We start from the raw sequence: 23,494 nt of genomic DNA, 5'->3' as shown, positions 1-23,494 counted from the left end.
GTAAAAAATGTTCTCATTTAAATTCATTCTTAGCAAATCATGCACAAAAATCATCTATAACTGTCTAAAACCAACTAAATTGCTCTGAAACCCCGTTTAAATATGGTCGACTATTGTGCTAAAAATAAATTAAATCTAAAAATAACAGCCCTATTAATAAGATTCCGCAATTTCTGTTTTTATGATGTGATTTCGGAAATGTGCGCTCTGAATTTAGAATAAAACTAATCTGGGGGTTTTGTCGGTTTTCGCCCTTTAGCCAAACCCTTATATCCAGTGTTGTAAATTCCTTTAGGGTTAAGAAATGATTTATAGAAAAGCCATCAACACTTTTAAATTTTCTTATCTTTAAATAAAATTGCAGAAAATTATTACTTTTTTTCTTTACACGAGAGTACGAAGAACTAAACTCATTTCTTCATAAAATACTATAAAAATTTTTGAATATAAAAGATTTCCACCAGAAGATATTCGATCGTGCTGGAAGTGGCAGTGATAACATTGCAGCGTGACTGGGGTCCGCAGGCAGGCACGCGGAGGAATGAGGGATGAAGGAAGGAAGGAAAGAAAGAAAGAGAGGGTTTGGCTGCGCCAGTTTCCATGGCGTTGCAAGCCTCCCCTCTAAAACAAAAGTGGCGAGAGCGGGTTCCACGAGACGAGGGTGGTCGTCATCGACAGTCGCGATGCTGGTGCCGAGCCTCGTGCTGGTTCTGCTGGGCGCGGGGTTGGGGGCGCGGCCACGCGAGCCCCCGGTGGTCACGGTGCCCGGCCAGGGGCCCGTCGGGGGCGTCGAGGTTGCCATCTCGCGCTCGCAGAAGGGTTCGCTCTACCTGGCCATCCCGTTTGCGCAGCCACCACTTGAAGAATTCAGGTTCGCGCCGCCGATGACCGATCCGCTGCCCACATGGACCGAGAAGCGGGCCCCCACCGGCCCAGCCCCCGCCTGTCCTCAGGCCGGCGACGTCGACTACGAGAAACTGGCCACCTCGCTCTTCGGGGCACCCATCGCCGACCAAAGTGAGGACTGTCTCTACCTCAACGTCCTCGTACCAGATGGTCAGTATCCTAATTTTTAAGACAATATCTTACAGTTAAAAAATTTCTTCAAATTCTTTTAAACCAACTACTAGATTAGTTAAAATTAAAAGGGAATAAATTTAAATCAATCCTTAAAAAAATCAAGAATTTGTCAAGAATATAATGTTTTGTTTTATACATAGTTTCACTTAAAATCCCACTGCTTTGTATGGTGCTATGCGAGAATTTGAAGAAAGAAATTGCATCTGAATTTTAAAGCTGAAAAATTGCAGTCTTTTGTGCGATCATTGTACCTATCGTCTTTCATCGAAAAATAACCGTTCAGATTATACAATTTTAGTCATTTCTATTGTGAAATACGATAAAGACACATAAATCAAAATTTCGTTGCTTGATCGTCTTTTTTTAGTTTGGTTCGATTTTTTTTTAAATTATAAAACAAATTAATTAGAGTTCAAACAACAAATTTTTATTTTTAACGAGTAAAATCGGAGCATACGAAAATTTTCAGTCCGTGAAAAGAGATTATTTTTGTTTTCATTTAAAATAATCGATATTCACTAGTGAAGTAACCTAAAATTGATCTTTTTGCTCTTATTAGAGGGACATTTTTTAAATTAATTGTGAACTCCTGGAAGAGAGCTTTAAAAGGAAATATCAATCTAGTACCGTCTAATTTGGCTCCAAAACCAACTGAAGATAGTAAGCCATTTGTAGAAAACCCCGTCTAAAAACCCCAACCCTACCGATCATTGTCAAGTAAAGCATTTGAAAATTTTTCTGACGATATTTTACAGAAGTTTAACTAACAATAAGACAGTACTTTTCACATTTTTAGCAACTTTTATGTGCATGAAATTGTCTTTGAAGAGATGATTTGAGGCCAATAACCCAATGGTATTTTAGTTTGGACAACATGCAGAGCGCGCGTGCAAGGCGGGTTGGTATAAATAGGAATCCAGCAGGCGCGTCCCCCTGTAGGCCCTGTAGAGACGGGAAAAGAATCCGGTCTTTTTCCAGTGTTTCACATGGAACCCAAAATTTTTTAACCGGAACAGGATCGGACAGGATCTTCTTCGAGTAGCTAAAACAAGAGCTGGAAACAACCGGTATGTTTTTTTCCCGAAACTGGAGTTGACAGGATGGGAAAATCTGTTCTTATGCACGCTCTACAGTCCTCCTCTGCGTTGCCTGAACTTATATATGTAGACTCCTCTGCCCGCTTTTATGGCACAACTGACAAGCGCGTGCAACATTTTTCCGTTCTCAAGGCTCACAAGGCTGTCAATGATTCGATTCATTCGCAAACTTACTTTTTGCACATAAAATAAATACATGGCGTTGGAGAAATAATAACACACCACTTTGTGCTTCAAGGTTGATCAGTACACTGATATGAAATTTATCCAGGCAACAAAAATATAATTTCTTGTACGTGTTCGAGCAAAAGATTATTTTAAAAGGGGAAATTATAGTGTCGAACTGATGAAAATCAGCAGTCGAAGTTTATGTCATTGCGGGCGTTTACAAGCGAACAGTGTAGTTAATGCACGGAAAATGCAAATGATTTCAGGAAATCCGCCCGGTGATGGATGGCCGGTGATGCTTTGGTTCCACCCTGGAATGTTTCAGGCAGGATTCGCCACCCAGTGGGACGCGTCAGCAATGGCCATCAAACACAAGGTACCACAGACAGAAAATTTGCTTGGAGGCAGCCAACTTTGATACAATTTTTATACAACAAACTCACGTTTAAATATTCATATTGGCGATTTTTTTGGAGTGCAAAGCCTAGCTTTAAAAAATATGTCAGTCAGACACGAATGAAGTGTAATAGAAATTTTAAAAAATGACTTCCCTTCTTAGATTAATGTTTTGTGTACATTGTTGTGCACCAGCCGAAAAGTTATCTGAATTGGCTGGAATTGTAATGTTCAAAGATTAAATTTATTTTTTAAAAAAAAAAACAGCACACATTTTAAACTAAGGAAGTTAAAAATTAAATTCTTAGCTTTTTATGTCAAGACAAAATTAGCCAAAATATAAAATATATGCAAAAACTGCTCCATTTCATATACAGAATTTTATGTTCCTTTTCCGGAACGTGATGATGATGAATTATTCATTAACGGGAGCCAATAAAATATATGCCAAGCCTAAAAGCAATTTTTCTGCTCTGACGCGAGTGAAAAATAACAAGGTCGTGTTAAATATTACATTAAAGTGCTGGTTCAAGGCGAAAACTGACATAAAATTTAGGCACTCTCCTCTTGCGAGGAAAAAAACTAAACAGTTGTGCGTTTGCTGTTGTTCATTCTCTCAGAGCTTGCTTATTCTTTTTCTATTTCCTTGCCTGCTCGGGTTTTCCTCTTCCCACACGCCAAATAGGCTTGCGTGACGCGTGCGTGCAAAGATCTGTGATAAGCCGGCCAACTTTGCATACGACAGGGGTCGCGGAGAAATGTTGTGTATTATTACACTTTCTCGTTCGCCGCGGCTGGCCGCGAGTAATGGCTTGCTCTGCACCAAAAAGTCTCCGTCCGCGCTTGATAAATATGCGCGACGCCAGTCAACCGAAAAATGAATGTCCGCAACACAACAATAGACGTGCTTGTGCTCTGTCAATATTTAAATCTCTATTTGTAGCTTTCGTTGAAGAAAGCTACTTGCTGTTCACTCAAAAAATCTTCGTGAGCGCTAAAGTAGGATTTTATCAGGTGGGCTACTAGATTAGAATTTCGAAAGCGAAAACGTTGCCCGATGAGAGAGAAAAATATGTCACGCATAAAAAAATGTGTAATGCACAAAATTTAAGTTTCATATCACATGCTCAATGGTAAAAGTAAGTAAGGCAAAGAGTCTTAAAGTGCAATCATTATTTTGTCCGTAGCGAATAGTATAAATAAAAAAGGAACACCATATATGTTGAAACAATTTATTTTCATCCTTTAAAGTAACGTTTAGAGCAATATTATATATGTTAATAAAAATTTGGCCTGATTTTTTTAATTTAGATTAGATAAATAGAGATATCAAAAATCAAGCGCATTTTAATTTTTTGAAAATCCAAGCACTTCATTTTGATTTAGTTAAAATTTTTCTTAATCTTTGATCAGAAATTCCCATTTCAAATTAACTCACAAGAGTTTATACATCCTGCATACTCTCAGAATTGGGGCAATACCTATCATCTTTCTCTCAGGAAAAAACCCATGTGTTAACATTCAGTCACTTAAGTACGGCTTTTATCATACATATTGTATTACTGTAAATAATGGTAGTTTATCAAAGAGCTAACATGCTATACGTAGCCGCTTGTCAACTAGCTAAGCAATCATAAGACAAACAAAATAAAAAAATATTTATGAGAAATGTGATAATAATTTCAATCTTGACTGTAAATTCATAGTGAGACTGTAGAACCCGAGATTTTGAGTTGCCAAAATTTGCAAAACATAAAAAAAGTAAAAAATCATATCTTTTCGAGTTTTGAGGTGGAATTTCTCGAAATTAAAAATAAGCACCAATCTAAGATTTTCAATCAAGCTCAAATATGTCTTTGGAAAACTTAAAAGCACATTTCAAAAATTTCAATCGGGTTTGGCGAGAGGAATCCAAAGCACAATTTTTGTTTAATTGCACCAAGGGGAGTTGAGATACTAAGGTCTCAAAGTTTTCCAAATTTTTCTAGTAAAAACCCGTAAAAATTAGTATTTGTCGAAATAAATTGTTGTGACGCAATAAATGAGTAAAGTCTGATTTCTGGTGCAAATTTCTCTTGACCTCATGCCACTTTTGTCCTCCGACCCGTGACATTTCGTCTGTCATCAAAATGAAATGCAAAAATTGCGGGTCATGCAGCAATAATTCTGAACTATCCAGATGATCGTGGTGACAGCGGCGTACCGGCTCAACATTCTCGGCTTTCTGTCCACGCTGGACGCCAACTGTCCGGGCAACCTGGGGCTGCACGACCAGGTGGCGGCGCTCGACTGGGTCAACGGCAAGATCTCAGCATTCGGTGGCTCGGCCAATAACATCACAATAATGGGCTACGGCTCAGGAGGCGTGAGCGTCGGCCTGCACCTGGTGTCGCCACTGTCTGAGGGCCGCTTCCACAAGGCCATCGCCATGAGCGGCAACGCTCTCGTCCCTTGGGCCGTGCGCAAGTACGAGGTCGAGAAGATGAAGCTAGCCACCATCGCCGACGCCTATGGCTGTCCGAAAAACACCGCCACCAACTCCGCTAAACTGCTTGAGTGCCTGCGCAAGGTCGACGCAATGACACTGGCCAAGATGGCACCTGAAATTGGCATGTGGGGTCCTGTGGTACGTATCTAAAATGTGTTAATTTCCGTGATTTAAAATTACTGATATATTTGTGTGTAATTGACTTTTTTAATTAATTTTTAGTTTATATAATTTATTAATAGGATGAATTATTTTTGAAATCAATAACAAATAAACTTTTTCAGTTTCGAAATAAAATCATCAAAGAATGCATGTTAAGTATAATTATTGTTTGATGCAGAAATTAATTAATGAATTTTTCTGTGCAATTATTACTAACAATAAGTATAATGTCAATTACAACACATATGAATACACTATTATATATTTTTCTCTAATTCAAAAAAAATCTTAATCTTCCATGTCAGATTGACGGGCCTTTCGCCAATGTCAGTTTCCTTCCGCACGATCCACTGGACATGCTGCGGGAAGGCAAGGCGAAGACGATGGTGCCCTTGCTGCTGGGCTACACGAACATGGAAGAGGCGATGGTTTTCGCCACGATGAACATGGACAAAGGCCTGGATCGGGGCCAGTTCGAGGCCACCATGCTCGAGCACATATCGTCCGAGCTGAACGACGCAAACATGACTTGCACCAACGAACAGTCCATCCTGGACGCGGTGCTCTTCTACTACAGCCCGCAGCCCACGCCCGACGACTCCATGGCTCTCAGGGAGCGCCTCATGGGCTATGCCGTCGACAAGAAATACGCTGCAGGTGCTTTTCTACAAGCGGTAAGCCACAAAAAAGGTTTTGTGTTATAAATGGCACCGTAAAATTTAATTGTATATTTTGTACGGATTTCAAGCAGAATTATGCGATTCATTAGTATGACTGCTTTTTGAAGCAAAACATTTAGATGGTTTTAAATGTATCGTTTGTAGCATTTCAAGCGCTCTAGAATGTTTTAAAAGGAAAGGCTTATTGTTTCGTTGTTTTTTTTCTATGAAAATTAACCCAATGTTAAAATGTTTTCTTTTTTCCAGCTGTCCATTATAGGTTTTGAAAAACCTGCAAATAACTATTTGAAGGGACAAGCTAATGTTTGAAGACATTTTACATTGTTGCAATAAATTCGTGCTATAAAACTGTAAGATGGATTTTCGTGCACAGGAACTGAAAACAAAAATAATATGAATTTTAAGACTGACAACCTTTAACCAAACAACTTTTCATCACAAAAAAATGTTTTGTATATCAAGTTACATATTTGGAAGCTTCTCATTGATTTTGTTTTCTTTCAGAAACATTGTAAGTATTTCATTAGGTTTTACTTGATTTGATTAAAAATCTGATGTTATTTCAAAGATCCAATTAAAAGCTCAGAAGAAATACAGTCAACTGTCAACTTTCCTAACTTTAGTGCACAAAAATATTAAATTGTATTACATGTTTTGATTATAGGTGCACAACAGCAAGCACAGTCCGACGTACATGTACCGGTTCGACTACAAAATGAAGACGAATCTGGTGGACGCGGTGCCGGAGTGGGCCGCGGTGCCGCACCTCTTCGACCTGCCGTTCGTGTGGGGCATGCCGTACTGGCCGCCGGCGGCGACGCAGCAGAAAATCGTGTGGAACAGCGCGGACAAGAAGATCACGGACGTGATCATGATGCTGTGGGCCAACTTCGTGCGCACGGCCAACCCGGTGCACGCCGGCGTGGTGGTCAAGTGGGAGGCGTTCGTCGAGGACAGTCCGGCCATCCTGCTGGTCGACACCAAGTTCAACCTGAGCGACACGCACAACTTCGACTACCGCTCCTTCTCCTTTTGGAACGACTACTACCCCAAGGTGATGGAGCACGCAGCCGCATGCTGCAACATCAGCAGCGCCGCCCTCCCAATCGGACACTCGTGGACGCCTTTCGGACACGTGCACCACCGCCTCTGGACGCTCGCACCCTTGTCCGCTGGATTGTTCGCCGCCAGGATTTTGCCCACCTAGATGATTCAATTTCGTGCCCGTCCCGACGCAGGGTTTGCCAATTTTGTATAAAAAATAAGTCGGAAAATAACATATAATTTTAGGTTTTCCCTCAGTATTTGTCCGCATTTTTCCGAGTTTCTGCATCCTAAAAGATAAAAAAATTCGATAAAATTTGAAAAAACTAACTATTTTGTTAAATCAGATAGGCACTATAGTAATTTTTGTTACGTCTAACATAAATAAATATTTTGATTTAATGTACATATTTGTTTCAGAAAAATGCGCATATACGCAGAAAACACTGCAATTGGAAAAATGTGGCAGGTTTTAGCGAACCCTGCGTCCAAAGCCGTCGTGTGCTGCGTAAGGAGCAATATTTTACCAAAAAACCATCTACGTTTTGGATGTAATGCAAAACGCCAATAATCTGACAAGTTTCAATCTTAATGATTTCAGAAGAATCCGATTTGTCAGAATTTCCAAAATTTGATATGAATCTGCTTAACTATGCCAAGAGATTGAAAATTGCGAACTATTGGCGAAAAGCATTTTTTCTTTTTACGCTCGTAATTTCATACATCAATTTTTTTTAGAAAATCGATTGACATGTCGTTACTTTAAAAATTTAAACTAAACTCATAGATTTTTATAACAAATTTTGTAATTTTTCGTGTAACTGTGTTGGTCTTAAGTCTGCAAACAATCCTTCATTTCGCGTCAATCCTACGAATTTCGCTAAATTTTTTTGGAGTGAATCATTTTCTAAATTTAAGCATCAATTTCAAAAAAAGAATTGAATAATGTTATTAAAATTCCAAAAGTAAAAAGGCGGTAAAAGTGTTACGCATTTTAGCAATAATATGCTTGACAACTGCTGCCATCATCGCATGTGCATTTTAATCCAGTAAAAAAATTTCCGACTGAATGAAAATCCAACTATGGAACAAGAAAAGGGGCCATAAAACACAGACAAATTGAACATTTTCTAGTCAATTTTAGACGTGTAGATTCTTTCAAAGCAAAATAATTAAAAGAATTTCATGCTGGGGTCATGTTGCAAATTGGGGCCAAATCCCTGATATTGTGTCACATTTTATAATAGCGTGTGCTCAAAAGCCAATCAAAGAAAATTAAAGAAGTTCACCCAACCACCATAAATTAACTCTGATTATATTTGTACAAAAATTCTGTAAATAAAAGTTGTAGATAATGAAATAATAAAACATCGTTTGTTGCAGCTATAACATCAACATTTCAATATTTATTTGTCTACGCTAATGAGTTTATTGTTACAAATCCTCAAATCACATTTTGCTCTTTTTTAACTAATACTCTCATCATTTTCTCGAGACAGCACAACAATTATGATAGGAGCTTTTAATTGAGTTTTACATATAGTTTTGATTTTTGAGACTTCGATAAAACTGGAACAAAAAGTGTGTTGTTTAGCGATATAAAAAGTTTTAATCAAGGGGCGTGTGTGTCAGTCTTGCAATCATGAAAATCAAATGTTGATGATTGAATTCAAAAGGCGTCTTTGATGCTCTGCAGCTGCCTCACAGCCAGATCAACGGGCAAATCAAAATTTAGTTCGCCGAGTTTTTCCAAGCACCGGAAGCTGTCCTCGAAGCCCGTCTTCGCCACGTAGCTCCACGGCTGGTAGAATCCCTCCAAAATTGGTTGGTAGCGGAAAATCATGCGCAGCCAAGCGACCAATTTACGGGCACTGCATTTTCAAAATAGCAAAGTTACAAAATATTCATCAACACTAATGTATATAAGAGGTAGTTGGATATCAATCAACTGTTCGTTAACATGATTTTTTTGAAAAATGAAAATAAGATTCATATATTTTTAAATGTTTTAAGGCGCATTTAGCATGATGATGAATGTTTAAATTTGATCAATAAATATTACAATAATTAAATTTTAAAATTTTAATATTGCGCATTTATAATAGTAAATATTTAAAAACGCACACATTTTTTCAGTCAAAAATTCAAACTTACTTTAGAGCTGAGCAAACAAATGCTTTAAAATGAGAATCGTAGCTTCTTTTGTACTTGGTGTGGGTTGATATGATGTTTCCAATTGCGCCTAGCAAGCTCTATAATTAAAGAAACGTGTAATAGAGTTTTAATTTAAATCCACTTAGAACTAACCTCTTTATTTGTGGTGCTGGTGTTTCCCGAAAGGTCTAGGTTGAAGCTCTGTGACAGTTTTCTCGCAGGAGTTGAATTGAAAGTTTCGCCGTTTTTCAGTTCGTAGTATTTCAAAATTAATTCCCAAGCGTGCATCATTCTTCCAGACGAATGACTCCTCGGTGGAAAGCAGCCGATGAACGGCACTAGGCTCACACTTTGGCCAATCTGGAGCGGGTAAATTTTACATCTTTATTATATTGTAACAATTTTGCCACATTAGCAAAAAATATTGTAATAATTCTTAGCTGCAGTTAACTAATTATCAAAAAAAAAAAAAATGACAAAATAAAGCATTTGGTTTTATTAGTTGGTTTAGTCGAGAAGATTATTTGTTGGTTCAAAATTGTTGGTTTTAGTTTATTTTAGAATTTTTCTCTCGTGTGAAGTGTTTTGAATTTAAAATATATTTTTCTATAAAAAATAATAAATAATTTATAATTCAAAAGCAGCAGCAATGAAATTCAAGAAAATGTTTTTATTTTTAGTTTATTATTCAATAATTTTACTCACTGGCATGAGTCCATGTTGAATCAAGTCGCGCAAACTGATCGCCAGCTCTTTCCGAACGGCCGTTACGAGCTCTTCATTGCACAGGACTGCAGGTGCGTCCTCGGTATCTGACGTATAGTCGCTGTCCAAGGGAAGGGGCACGTGTCCGGACGCCAGGAGCAAAATATGTCCGACCGCCATCTCCAGCCTCGCCCTCAAGTCCCTGAGGCAATTTTTTTAAATGGTTTTAAACTTTTTAACTCAACAAGGATTTAAAAATTCAATCATAAATAGTTTTTATAAATGCCAAACTCTGGAACTAAATTTTGCTCTGACCTCCTTAAAAAAAATAAATAAAAAGAAAATTACCCCCAGTGATTGGCTTTAGTTGTTTTCTTGAGGCTATTCTTTTTGAAGGCGGCCTCGGTACCGCACCCAAACTGAGTCACTGCAAACATTTGTAGTAGATCTGACATTTTCTTCATAATACTAATCGTTTTTTCTCTCATCTGAAACAATCAAAATATATTTAAAAATCTAAAATTAGATAGAATCTATGTGAATTTAATTCACCTCATCTTCATTTGCAGTGAAATTTTTGGTTTTTGGTATGGTTTCTGTGAATGCCGGTCTTTTTTTGCCCTTGCTGGTCGCAGAACAGTTTGAAGATTTCGCCGTGCCTTTGCATTTGCACGAACAGTCCTTGATTTTCGCACTCTTGAAAGCGGGTGCTTCGTCTACAATTACGAATCAACAAAAGTGAATCATCATCGTGGGAAATATATAATGAAGCTCACCTTGTAGAAAATCGATGAACCTCTCCAAGTCGGTAATTTGCGTCTTTAACTGAGCCACCAGCGTTTCTTTCATTTTCAAAGGACTCACAAGCTGAAAATTGTACAATAATTCAATTTAAGTTATAACTGATGAAACAAAAAGGCGTATATGATTTACAAGTTGTAAACCGAGGAGTGGATTTTAAAAGGAAAAGAGATTTTTTGCTTAACTCACTTGAGAAATTGCACTGTCGACCTGATGCTTCAAGTCGTCCACGGTTAATTTATCAATGTTGTCCACGTTTAAATTCAGCTTTCCTTTTAATTGGTCTGTCAAAGTTACAGAAGTTATAATTTTGAATAAATAACATACAGAAATGCAACAAACCAATAATAACTCTTTGTCGTTCGAGCACCACACTTTGCGGTAAGCCAGCCTCGCCAGTTTCGTAGGCGTACTTTTCCAACTCCTCTAACTGGGATTTCAGCTGCGTGATCAGCTCTTTCTGCTTTTCCCGTTGTGCGTTCATTTTCTCCTCAAGGTCCTCGCCAACCTTTTGCAAATTAAATTTCATTAACACAAAATACCAAATTAGTTTTTTTTAATTCACATTTAAACAATTTAATTCAGGAAGTGAATTTTTTACGTATTTTACCGAAAATGGTTAGCAAATTTTTGTAAGGAAATTAATTTTACGGCACTATATCCATTTAATTTTTGAATGACAATTCATTCAATAATTCCTTTAATTTTTGGATGTTTTTATTTAGTAAAATAGTCGGTTCTAGAAGATAGTTTCGTGTATGATTCGTGCTCTGAAAACAATTGGAATCTCGTGAAAAATATCCAAACGTAAAATTTATTTGTATAAAGGTACACCTTAAGGGTAAATAAATGTAATTTTTCAATTGCATTAATTTATTTTGGTAGCATAAAAGTTTTTAAATACGGTTTTCTAGCAAACTTTTATATTAAATTATTAGATTTTACCGGTGGCGTAGAGCAGAGCAATTCTTTCGGCGTTTTTTGCTCTCGAATATCTGGAATGCCTCGAAACGCAAACTGCTCTAGATCTTTGAGCAGTTCTTCTTTTTCCGAATTCGGCGCGTCCACGATTTGTCTCAGCCGAAATTGAACCTACTCGCATAGAAGACAAATTGTGAGATGCAAAATTCATAATTACTACACTTTAATTTCCATGCCTGGGCAAAGTGTGTGGTGAGGGCAATCAGCGATGAATTCAACATTTCCTGCTGTTCTTCCAACTCCCGCATTTTATCAGTGTCGAAGTTGAAACTAAAAGGAAGTCACTGTGGTATAATACGCTTGCACGCAGGTACGATAAGAAAAAAAGCTTTTTTCACTGTAAAAGTTTTCTCTTTGTACAAAATTTGATCTTGGACAATTTAACCCTTTCTTCCTATATTTCATCATAAAGTGATATTATAAACATTATGAAACGCACTAGCACAAAAATGGGCATTGTTGACTCTCGAGTTAACAATTAATTTCAAAAGTTTCGTTACCCTAGGTCACTGTTTAAAATTTTAAATTGCCCATCATACTTTGAATAAAAATATATCTTAAATAAATACATTTCTTAATTGTGACCTATAATCATAGAAATGCGAATGGCGAGAGTGGCGTATTATCTAACCCCGAGAAAGAATAATTCTTACTGCGATTTGTGATCGTGGTAAGCATAACAAGTGGCTTCCTCCTCAGGGTCGTTGGCACCGAGTGGGGCCCACCTTTCACCTGCCGGCTTGCCGTCAATTTCCAAATCATCTGCCTCCGACGGCGCTTGATGATTGAACTCTTCCAGAGACATTTTCCTGCGAATTTAGGCCTAATAAAAATGGCATACTATTTTGGATGATATTCATAAGAAATTAAATTATTCAAACTCAAGCAAAATTAATAAATAAATTCAGGGCAAATGAATTTTTCGTGACCTTCGGGATGGAGATTTAATACCTGTTATAACTGTTGCAACTCTTGATTCTTTTACTCCGCGCAGGTTAGAAGAGTTTTGGCGCCGGGGAACTCAAGCTAGTTTTGCTTTCAAGGTCCAACTTATTCCGACTGCGTGCTGCGTGGAAATAAACGAGAAGGAAATAATGAAACACATGACATGCAGGGAGCAACTGATAAATGCGTAATCGCCTTAGTGCGGGTTGCGAGCACAACGTCGGCGCGCGGGTCGGGTCGGAGCGCGGTCGATATCATTTTGCGCTGAAACGGGCATGACCGCGGCCACATCCCTGTCATGCGCCCTTCACCACCGCTCAAAATTCAAATTTTACTTGCTTTTCAAGCAATTAAACTTGACTTGCATTGATCAGATTTTATTAAATATTTCCTTCATTTCTACACAATATTGCAATTTCCTCAGCTGCAAGCTGAAACTTTTTTTCGTAATCTCGAAACACCTATTAATAATTGTTTAATTTTTAGTTTCAATGGATTTTGTAAGTGAAAAATTTTACTTTTATTTAACTTATTATACGCCAATTAGTTATTAGGATAAGCAAAACAACCAGCCCCTTTGCTCGCATTGTTAAGTTATTCTCAAGCAGTGTCAAAGCAGTGTAAGAAATTTGAGCAGATTTCTGGGATCTATTAATACTAGCTGTTTTTGTCAGAGATAGAATCCTTGAATATAATGACTCTAGCAAAAAGTGTTTAGTTAATGTGTTCCTCGAAATGCTCAAAAAGCTCAACGGGCTAGAAGTACTTGCCACTTGCCGTTTTTCGCATATTTCTAGTGGCTTTTTAGGGACAAATATCTGGCGTCTTTATCTTATAAAACCTTCTTTAGAACCAAAAACCGTCTTAAACCGAAAAACTACCCTTTAAGCTAACCTTACTTCGTCGCTCGAAATAATTCACCGAATTAAATTGTTTACTCCGAAAATCTGAATTTTCTAACGATTTTTTATACTATTTATTTAGTATATAGTTAAGTTAAATAAAACATTCAAATGTTTAATTGAACTGTTAGTTTGAAGAAAATTTTAATGGTTGAGACAACCTACACCATGCAAGAAATAACCTGTCAATATATGTCTGTATGTTCGCTGTGTCTGTTTTAAGATTGTACAGAGTTGTAAAATGTGTTTATGGACTGCAAGATTCCCTGAACAGTCTAAATTTAATTTAACACAATTAATTTAATCAAGAAAACCATCTGAACCACTTGAATTCGACACAAAATTCAATTTTCAAGTAAAATGGAATTGCAATCACAGTTCTTTTAATTTTAATCCTATTTGAGATAAAATTGACAACTTTGGCCGAATATGTTTTCCTCCTGGGTGAGCGGAAAAATGAATAATCCCGCAACAGCGCATCTCCTGTGTGGGCTAAAAATAGAGTGGGCGCACGAATGAGGGTGGAAAGGCGTGTGATTACGCAAGTTATGATGTCACGGGGCGCGGAACTGCGTGGGTGGAACTCGCTCAGGAGGATCCCAGACCCAGATGCTTTTTATCACATAGTTAGCAAGCTCCACTTCTATTACGCATGTTTTCTCCAATGCTCTATGCTGAGCAAAATTTCATGAAATTATGATTTCCAATAAGAAGGCAGTGCTCGCCGCTTGATTGGCATGGAAATCATGGAGTTGATTTTTTCACAAATTTAAACGGTAATCTGGGAAATGTTTAGCTATTTCCTCATTTTTAAATAGCTTTTTAAAAAAAGACAAAAATATTTTTCATAATTTGTTTGTTAAGTTTTACTCCAAATTGATTTTGATTTGTTTCCAATTTTATTATTGCTTGTTTATTCTCACCAAAAGATATGTACATACATGTTAAAAAACAATATGTCAAAAATTAAAAATATAAAGCACAGTGAGAAAAGGCACCATTCCTGGCAAACATCTCGCTAAAACTCTACCCAGGAGGGCAGAGCTGGAATGGGCCTTGAAAGGAGGGGAATTTAGCTGCACTAGAAACACGCACTCACATACGCCTTACACTTTGAAGGAAACTGTGCCGCTGAACAGTCTTTCAATGCAGGTGGTGCAGCATTCCAAAAAGCGATGACTCGAAAATCAAACGCACACTGGCCGAGTTCGGTGCGCGCTGGTGGCTGTTTTCTGTATCGTAAATCGCTAAAATCATCTAGCCAAATTATCCAAGACCAAAAAAATCTTCAAAATTATTTCATTATTATCGATTGCCTTGATAGGCCTTCTATAATACGAATATTACAAAATCAGATAATAACATCAGGAGCAGCTGTTAACTTTATTTTTATAGAGCTTTGTATGGGTATTGAAAACATTTTTGTCAATTAACATATGTAATATTTGTTCATGATTCATACATTACATTAAAGAAAAGACAATAAATAAATTACACGAACAAAGGCATGTCCAAGCAAATGTCCAGCAGATTTTTTGCGGCTGGGAAAGAAGGCTGTATGTCAGGCCATCTTTTGGCTGGTGGGCGAATATGCCTCAAAGCTGGCGAACCCTAACGCCATCAAAGAGCTCGTCACACCAATCTTAACAGGCCTTTTAACTTTTCAGAATATGGTTTTTGTTTAATTCATAAAATGTTTGTTAATTGAAAATTAAACCAGCTTAGGCTGCAATAAAAAATACAAATCATCAACATTATTTAAAATAAATTTCGAGTATTTTCTTGATCAAATTGTTAGATTTAATAATTATCTCAACAAAGTGCAATAATCTAATTATGATCGAGTTTTATGTAGTCAAATTTCTCGAAAAACTTAACGGTTTGTAAATATTTTTTTCGCTTGGTTTCGATTCCTCTCGTCTATAATTTAACTATCGTCTTGGTACCGTAAAAATTGCGCAAAGCTCAACAACCAAACGCGATTTTTCCTTGTTGCAAGAATAGGGCAACAATCAATTTGTCAGTGTACTAACTAACTAATCATTGAAATATCATAAAAGATATTTTGAACTTTGCCATGTTTTGAATTCAGTAAAAATTATAGTAATATAATTAGAAATGACCCTTGAAAAACCGAAAAACGGATTTTCGTTTGATATTTCTTTTGTTGTTGCCTACAGAAAGTAATATCAAAATCAGTGCTGATCAATGTGTCATGTTCAAAATAATATTGAATAAATTAAAGTAGCTTTCTCGATGTTATGCTTTTATTTATATTCACAGTCTTGTACTAGTTTTCTTACTATTCAATGCTAAGCTTAACTCCGCATACGTTTCACCATGCGTTCCATTCTTGCTATATTTTTGATTGGACTCCTTTCTCAGCAGGCCTTTGCCATCAGAGAGCCTAAAAGTATCAATCTTCAGAAAATTAGGAGCCGACGAGTGGTACCAAATGAATCTGTCACTGGAGGTAAGATTTATCAGTATTATTTCAAAAATCTTTTCAAATATGTTCTCAATGCGAAACCATTTTTCGAAATTAAAACATTGAACTAGTCAACAACTGCTGAGCAAATTTCTTAGTGTTAAAATTAACGACAAGTTCACGAGGAAACTCGAATTTTGACTAGGTGGGTTGTAAAATTAAGACGATCGATTTTTCTTCTGAGCTTCCATTCGTTGCGGGATCACCAAATGAGCACAAATCACGCAGTTTTAAGCTATTAAAACTGCGTGATTTAAATCGTCTAAAACTGCAAACACCGTCCAAAAGCTGTTAAAAAGCGTACAGAAATAACCTTAACGATTTTAAATTGGTTAGCGTTGTTTATGTATATTATTCTAGGCAATGTCATGCAATCAGAAAAAAAACACATTATATTGTTACAGCAAGAAATGGCACAAAAAAATTTAGCAGATGTCTACAAAAACGATCAGATTACGTCAAAATCACGCCGCACTGGTTCAAAGTCTACAAACAACACAACATTTTTGCTTCGGGACGGGGAATTTTTCTTACGATTCCAAATATTATTTTAGTAATCGGTTTTCCAGTCAAAACAGTTGTTCGTGTGGGAAAGTAAATTTTGTTGCTATTCCTAGACCTGCTGTAAAACAGACAGAACGGTCCACGTGTTTTTGTTCAAAAATATTTTTACCTTTATTTGAAAAGTTTTCATTCGGGTAAAATTCCAGCAAAGAAGATGATGTTTGCTTTTGTAGAGCATCTCAATGCGGTAAAATGTCATGTTTGGTTTGCTGGTAATGCAAAAAGTATTAAAAAGCTAAATTACTTCTCAAGTAAAACCTTTTTTATATAAAAAAGAGCGGAAAAATTATGCAACGCTTTCTTTTTAATAATTTGAAAGATTGCTATGGAAAATATATATTAACTCAAAATGTTTGTTTCAAAAGGAGTTATTAAGGATCGTGCTATTCCCCTAAACATAAATAATAACTTGAAATATGAACAAAACTGTAGGAATTTTCCTTTGCAATTCAAATACTTAAATTTTAAAAGTGACGTATCATAAACGATGTCTAAAAACACTGTCAAAACACGTCTAGTTAGCACGTAAAGTCTTCTATTTTTTTTTTACTTTTTACGAATATTAGTTTTAGAACTTGGACTGGTAGTAATTTGTTACCAACCACACAAAGTAAAATTGGTTAGAAATGTATTTTTGGAGATGGATTATATTTATTCAACTCGTTAATAGATAAACTGAAAACACTTGATCACCATAAAAAGTTAAAAAATAAACGACGCTCACTTTTAGCACTTTATAAGTTAATTACTTATTGAAAATATGATTTCCTTAAAACTATATTAAATCAAAATCATCTTTTATTTCAGTTGCGGAGGCAGCAGACAGGGACGTGGTGATGAATATAAACGAATATGAATATGTCACCAACGTAGAGGATAAAAAACTAAAGGAGACTTTCACCGCGATGCTGTTGAATTTCATCTACACGTTGCTTGGGGAAGCCGAATTCGAGGACGCCCTGATACATCTTGTCGACGGTACGCTGCTGCTGATTTACTCCTTCAACGACAGCATCGCCCGCCAGCCGGTGTGCGACGAAATCCCTTACTGCCCTATGATCACAAAGGCAATGCGAGCGTGGGCTAAGGAATATACAAACTCTGATACTAAGGATACGCTCATTATGGTCGCTATTAAAGGCATCCACGCATTCCTCAGCGTAATTCCTTTGAATGATTAAAGTGGAAAAAACATACTGTTATACTTTTTGATTAACATCAACAAGCAAATAGGAATAATATTAAATTCTAAAGAAACCGATTGGCTCTTCTGATTGGAAAATTAATTCTGGATGGTTAGCCAAAGGTGAAAATTCTACATTAATTATTATTCATTTTATTGGACACCATCGGTGTACAACTAAAGTCAATTACAATTTTATTTATTATAACGGAATGCTTGTGATAAAGTTAAAGGTTTTTTGACACAGTCTAGTAAATGGTACATACTAGAAAGCAAAGAATCACAATAAATACATTTACAATTAGCGGTGACTTCGAGATGAAAACATTTATGTGAACAGACGAGGAAATGATAGCCATGAAAAGAATATCAAGTTAACATAGCCCTGTCTTTACAATTTGTATTAGTCCAATCCAAATTACACATAGCAGGGGTTTCAAAAAATTTTGGGTCAATAGATTGTCGTTTAACATTCATATTATTCAAAAACTTCTCATAGGCAATTGTAGAGGGAAGAGAGTATTTAGATTTAAGGTCATATATTAACAAAATAATCAGTCTGAACCAATTCATAGACAAATCTGGATTTCATTCTCTTGTCTACGCTGAGGGCTTTTTTAAAGAATCTAGATTTAGCACATTCCAACTTGTTAAGATCATTCAGAGATAAATGAGACCAAATTGCTTCTATACCATACGAAGCTACAGGAGAAATTGCCAAGTTAAATAGCTTTTTTGCAGTGGAAATAGACGATTTTGAAAGGTTTTTAATTTTAGATGTTGCAAAAATTGACGCTTTAACTCTCTTATCCAGATGATTTGAAAAGCAAGTTCCAGACGTTTGGAATGTCACGCCAAGATAGTTGACAGAGGATAGTTGAAAATTCTACATTAATAAGTAATTTTTCCTAAATAAATTATCATGTTAGAAAAAGCATAATTTCTCTTTCTTTGGAATTAGCTGTTCATTACAATGGATGGTATTTTTGATCTGTTGAATTTTTGTTAGGGAAGGTTAAATCACAAGAAGGGCGAGTGGTGGTGATGGCAAGATTTCGTCACTTTGTATATTCTTTTCGACTTTGCTCAGAATTGTGTAAAAGCCGGGTGTTTTCGACGATTGCTAATTAAGAATTATATGCAGTTAACTGAAGTTTGATTTTGTTTGGATGCAAAGCACTGCTGATGAGGCCTGCGAGGCCGAATCAGATACTGCACAGTACTAGAACGCGTTATTTAATTTTTCCTCAAAGAATTTTCACTATTACCTAACCGTCGAGGGTTAATTTTCCACGCAGAATTGAGCCATTTAGTTTTTTCTTAAATTTAAAGATTTATTAAGCATTTGTATGTATTTCTTTGTTTGTGTTATGAAATAATATTATATTATTTATACATGTACCAAATAATGTTGTTTCGTTCGTTGAGGAAAACCTATTAAATTCGAACAGATTTGTATAGCAAGTAGTTTTTAAGTATCTACTATCAGATCATAAGTAAATATTGTTTTTTTTAATATTTTATATTGTACGCTTTTTATTCTGATTGCAAAGAATCCATATAGTACTTAATTATAATTGATCAAGCTGATATATGATTCGTTAATTCAGGCATTTAATTTGATCATTCCATCAGAACAAAGTGATAAATTGGATGAAATAAATTAATAAGGGACTGAGGAAAAAATTGAAACAAAAAATTAACACTTGGTTTTTGTTTCTGTTTGGATAAAAACTGTTTTCATTATGGTTTAGACAGACGTTTTGGTACGGTGGAGTTAATCCCCAAAGCTGATCCCTGAGAGCCTTCCGAACTCCTCACAATCAGGAACACCATGATCAAATTTGACCGAAATCCCGACAAATTATTCGCACTGTCACTGTCAAGAGTGGAAAATATCACGTTTTACTAACTCTGAACGTGATTTTCTTGAAGGTATGAAAAGGTTATACCTCGTTATTATATGAAAATCAAAACAAATCTCAAGCATGTCCGCCTTGCACAGGTAGAGGGAAGCTGTGCCGTTGAGCAGAGCATTGGTGCGGGTAACATAACACATTCTTGCATCTTCCCATTGTTTAAGCACACATTTAAAAGTAGCCTTTAGGTAACTTTAGAATAACAGAATCATTTCATGTCTTGATTACAAACTGTTAATAAGCTGAGTTTCGAATAAAAATGCTCAATTAATTTTTATTATATCAGAGTTTAGACTCGTTTAGACATTTATGGACGGTTTTTACTAAATTGGATGGTTTTATGCTGTTTTAGCCATTTTCTTGCAAACCTAAAATCCTTTTGAAGGTTGCTATTCCTATACATGAATGATTTCGATTCCTCTCATCGCGATTTACCCAATGGTATGCGAATTATGACCTAAATTTCCTATTTGGTGGAATTGTGAGAATAAACAACAATAATAAATTATGATTTTTGCAATAGGAAATCAGTGCGCACTGCTTGATTAATAGCATGCAAAATTTTAAACTGAAATTTATACTCAGAAATTTAAACGGCAACCTGAGAAAGTTTTAGCTATATCCTCATTTTCAAACTTTTCAGAGTATGTTTAAGGAAAAGGTTTGTATAATCATGTTTCAGAATTATTCAGTAATGATCCACTATGATTTATAATGTTTTATAAGATAGGAAAAATCTTTGAAAATCTGCTCATTTTTCATACAAAAAGAACTTGATGATTCCTATGATCTATTGATTCAAAAGATGGAAGGGGTGAGTGATATATCGTAAAGAAAAATTCACACATAAATGCTTACGGTGAACATGACCAGCCGCTGTTTCGCCCCCTCAGGTCTCGTCAAAATTTCAATTTATACAAAATGAGTTTCTTTGGTTGTGGGATGAAATTTATAGGAGGGAAATAGGTGAAGCATCAATACTACTAAACAGGACTATAAAATAATAATGAAATTTGGATTCTCTGAATGCATAAATTTTATTTAACAATTTATCACATTAAGAAATGTTTCACAATAATTTTTAATATTTGTGTTTGAACTTTGAACCATATGGCTTAAGATGTAAGTTAACAAAAAATCAGCTCAAAATGAGCAGCATTAATTGTTTTCCCTCAACAGAAAAACTGAAATGTCTCTTTAATATATATATATAGACATAATTACTTTCAAAAATATTGATATTGGTAGTTCACAGCAGCGATATAATATGATTCACAGCATGGTGCAGATCATCCGCAATAAAGAAAGGTTTTACCTCTGGATGACGTTCGTCAGCAGGTCTGAACTTTCCTGTCCTCACCAAAATTCCCTTGATGCCACAACCTTGTGCGCCACCAACGTCAGAAACCAGATCATCACCAACCATCACAGCCTGGATAGCAATTAATATGTACATTAATCATATTTTTTATTTATTCTAATTTAGGGAACAATTATTTTCTCTGAGCTCCATTTTATGAGGAAATAAACATGAAATTAAAAGTCAATTACTTTTTTAAATAAAAATGTCTACAATAAATAGGCCTAAATTTTGTACTATTATTTACCTCTTCGGCTTTGATTTGCATCATGTCCAGCGCTGTCTGGAAAAATGTTGGCTCGGGTTTCCCAACAATTTTTGACTTTGCACCGGTGGCGTACTCAAGGCAAGCGGCGTACGATCCAACGTCTAAGACCAATTCCCCGTCCTCCCGGAAATATTTCCTGCAACAAAATATTAAATATAAGCATCCATCTTCTTCAATTTCCAAAAACTGCATCTTCTAACCCCTTGCCAAGCGAGTACAGTAGAGGTTCAGACATGTTGATCAAGACACGGAAGGCTTTGTTCATGTTTTCATAGCTGAAGTGTTCAGCGCAGTCTCCTATTACGACGCAGTTTGGATTTTCCGTGCTCACACCATCGAACTCCTCCAGAACCTACAACCAGTATAATTAAAAATAAGTTTTGTTAACAATTTTTTTAAATGCTTTCCATACCGTGGGGTGAACCAACAGGTGCGGTCGAAGTCCGGTTCTCCGGAGTTCATGCGCCATGGCAGGGCAAGGCGAGATGACTTCTTCCTCTGTCAGGGTGAAACCCATTTTCGACAAACGTGACACAAGCGACTTTTTAGTTTCTTGCGTTTCATTTGTGACAAATCTAACTTTCATGCCCTTCTCCCGCAACCTAAAATTAAAATCTAGACTTAAACATCAGTGAAAATGTAATAAAATATTCTCACCTTGCTACAGCTTCAACCGAATTCTTTATTGGTGAGTCCCCTTCTTTTAACACGCCAGTGATATCAAGCAGAACTCCGTTGATTTTTGACATTTTAAAATGTCTCAACTGAAAGAAATATTATGAACTATGATTTTGTGAACATTTTTTAACAGAGTTCTATTTTATATAATTTTTTTTAGAAAAAAACATAAATAATTATAATATTCATTGTGTACTGTACAAATAATAATACGGTTTACAAGTGGGTTTAGATGGGTTTGTTTAGAACTATTCGCAATAATTTTACCTTTGCGCTTTTAATACGGCATTTCTAAACTATCATTTTTGAAGTATTTTATGAAACTTAAATTTTTGTAGTAATATCATGCTGGTTTGAAGGAAGAATTTTAGAAATTTCTTTGGCAGTTAACCACTGGAAAATTTATCTTTTTGGCAATAATTGCAATAATATACATTTAAATATTATATTTATTTGATATTTTTCCTACACCGAATAACCAGTGGAACAGTAGAGATCACAAGCACTTCCCAAATAACCGCATTAATTTTAATTGTCATCAAAAATGTTTATTTTGTTAAAAAGCATTTTTTACAAAAATATAATAATCAATGATTTCTATATTGACCACGTTAGTTATTTTTTTTATTCTGTTATAAGTAGAAAGGTTTAGATTTTCTATTTTTAAATAGCAGTTTGATGGAAACTTAATGAAAAAATCTAAAAAGCATAAAATATCAGACTATTAAATCACAATACATATATGTATTGTTTTTTAACATTTTTATGTGTCGTGCAGTATCAAATAGTTGAAATATCTAAATTTTTGCAAAAAAAATTGAAATTATTTTGCTGAAATAGCGAAAATAGTATGGTATAATATTATTCCTGCATAAAAAATTCAAAAATAATTTTAAGCGTTAGAAAAACTCAAGGAGAATGTGTTAACCTCTGTATACGCATGTGTACTAGTGGGTAAGGAACCTAAAGTTGTTAAAGGAACACTAAAATTTTGTTGATAACCACTTAAGAGTTTAAGACGAATTTTAGTGTGCGTAAATAGCTTTAAATTGCGATCCTTGCTCACACATTCCAGTATTGGAAGCTCCGAAAAAGACAACCGTCTAAAATCTAAATTTCACAGCTTCAGCATCAGCAAGCCTAACTCGTACATAATTTGATAATAAAAATGGAAAAAATATAGCAAAAAATATTGAAATTTTACCCTGATGATTGCAGTATTTTGATTCTAGATTAAGACACTGACAACAGAAATACGGCATACGTGCTGTCCCTTAGTTTAACTAATTTTAATCTGAATAGAAACTTATGTTATTTTTATACACCTATCGAAATTAAATTCCCAATGGCCAGATTCCAGAGCTGCTTCCTGGCAATGAAGCCACGCCTTCTTTTTTGTGTTTACAGTATGGTACTACTTCTTGTTAAAGG

General features: G+C 35.8%; 4 protein-coding genes across 5 annotated transcripts; 2 read left to right on the top strand and 2 right to left on the bottom strand.

The window, feature by feature from the left end:
- The first annotated feature begins 371 nt into the window (after positions 1–371).
- On the top strand, positions 372–8,504 carry LOC135946252 (carboxylesterase 5A-like). Its single transcript, XM_065494387.1, is given in 6 exon segments — positions 372–663; positions 666–1,056; positions 2,612–2,721; positions 4,921–5,367; positions 5,697–6,065; positions 6,736–8,504. Coding segments are annotated over 6 exon segments (1,923 nt in total). The 5' UTR covers positions 372–600; the 3' UTR covers positions 7,279–8,504.
- On the bottom strand, positions 8,495–12,926 carry LOC135946253 (RUN domain-containing protein 1). Its single transcript, XM_065494388.1, has 13 exons — positions 12,708–12,926; positions 12,410–12,565; positions 11,933–12,026; positions 11,721–11,867; positions 11,118–11,283; positions 10,965–11,059; positions 10,751–10,841; positions 10,527–10,690; positions 10,323–10,462; positions 9,975–10,176; positions 9,423–9,629; positions 9,270–9,367; positions 8,495–8,986 (listed from the first exon to the last, which is right to left on the bottom strand). Exons 2-13 carry the CDS (start codon positions 12,559–12,561, stop codon positions 8,785–8,787), a joined length of 1,758 nt encoding a protein of 585 aa, XP_065350460.1. The 5' UTR covers positions 12,562–12,565; positions 12,708–12,926; the 3' UTR covers positions 8,495–8,784.
- A 3,103-nt stretch (positions 12,927–16,029) lies between these two features.
- On the top strand, positions 16,030–18,698 carry LOC135946501 (uncharacterized). The gene is made up of 2 exons (XM_065494729.1): positions 16,030–16,076; positions 17,463–18,698. The coding sequence occupies exon 2, from the start codon at positions 17,492–17,494 to the stop codon at positions 17,834–17,836; it is 345 nt and encodes a 114-aa protein (XP_065350801.1). The 5' UTR covers positions 16,030–16,076; positions 17,463–17,491; the 3' UTR covers positions 17,837–18,698.
- Positions 18,699–20,775: 2,077 nt separating this feature from the next.
- LOC135944928 (phospholysine phosphohistidine inorganic pyrophosphate phosphatase-like) lies at positions 20,776–23,433 on the bottom strand. 2 transcript variants are annotated; one of them, XM_065492170.1, is made up of 6 exons: positions 23,268–23,433; positions 22,043–22,149; positions 21,798–21,987; positions 21,586–21,737; positions 21,365–21,521; positions 20,776–21,189 (listed from the first exon to the last, which is right to left on the bottom strand). In XM_065492170.1, exons 2-6 carry the CDS (start codon positions 22,132–22,134, stop codon positions 21,007–21,009), a joined length of 774 nt encoding a protein of 257 aa, XP_065348242.1. In that variant the 5' UTR covers positions 22,135–22,149; positions 23,268–23,433; the 3' UTR covers positions 20,776–21,006. The 2 variants fall into 2 exon arrangements, with proteins under 2 accessions (XP_065348242.1, XP_065348243.1); XM_065492171.1 differs by having other exon boundaries at positions 23,389–23,433.
- Positions 23,434–23,494: the final 61 nt, after the last annotated feature.

The sequence above is a fragment of the Cloeon dipterum genome, chromosome X (assembly GCF_949628265.1).
Source record: "Cloeon dipterum chromosome X, ieCloDipt1.1, whole genome shotgun sequence".
NCBI classification, from domain to species: domain Eukaryota; kingdom Metazoa; phylum Arthropoda; class Insecta; order Ephemeroptera; family Baetidae; genus Cloeon; species Cloeon dipterum.
The sequence above is the reverse complement of the archived record's forward strand: the minus strand, read 5'-3'. Positions and strand labels throughout refer to the sequence as shown.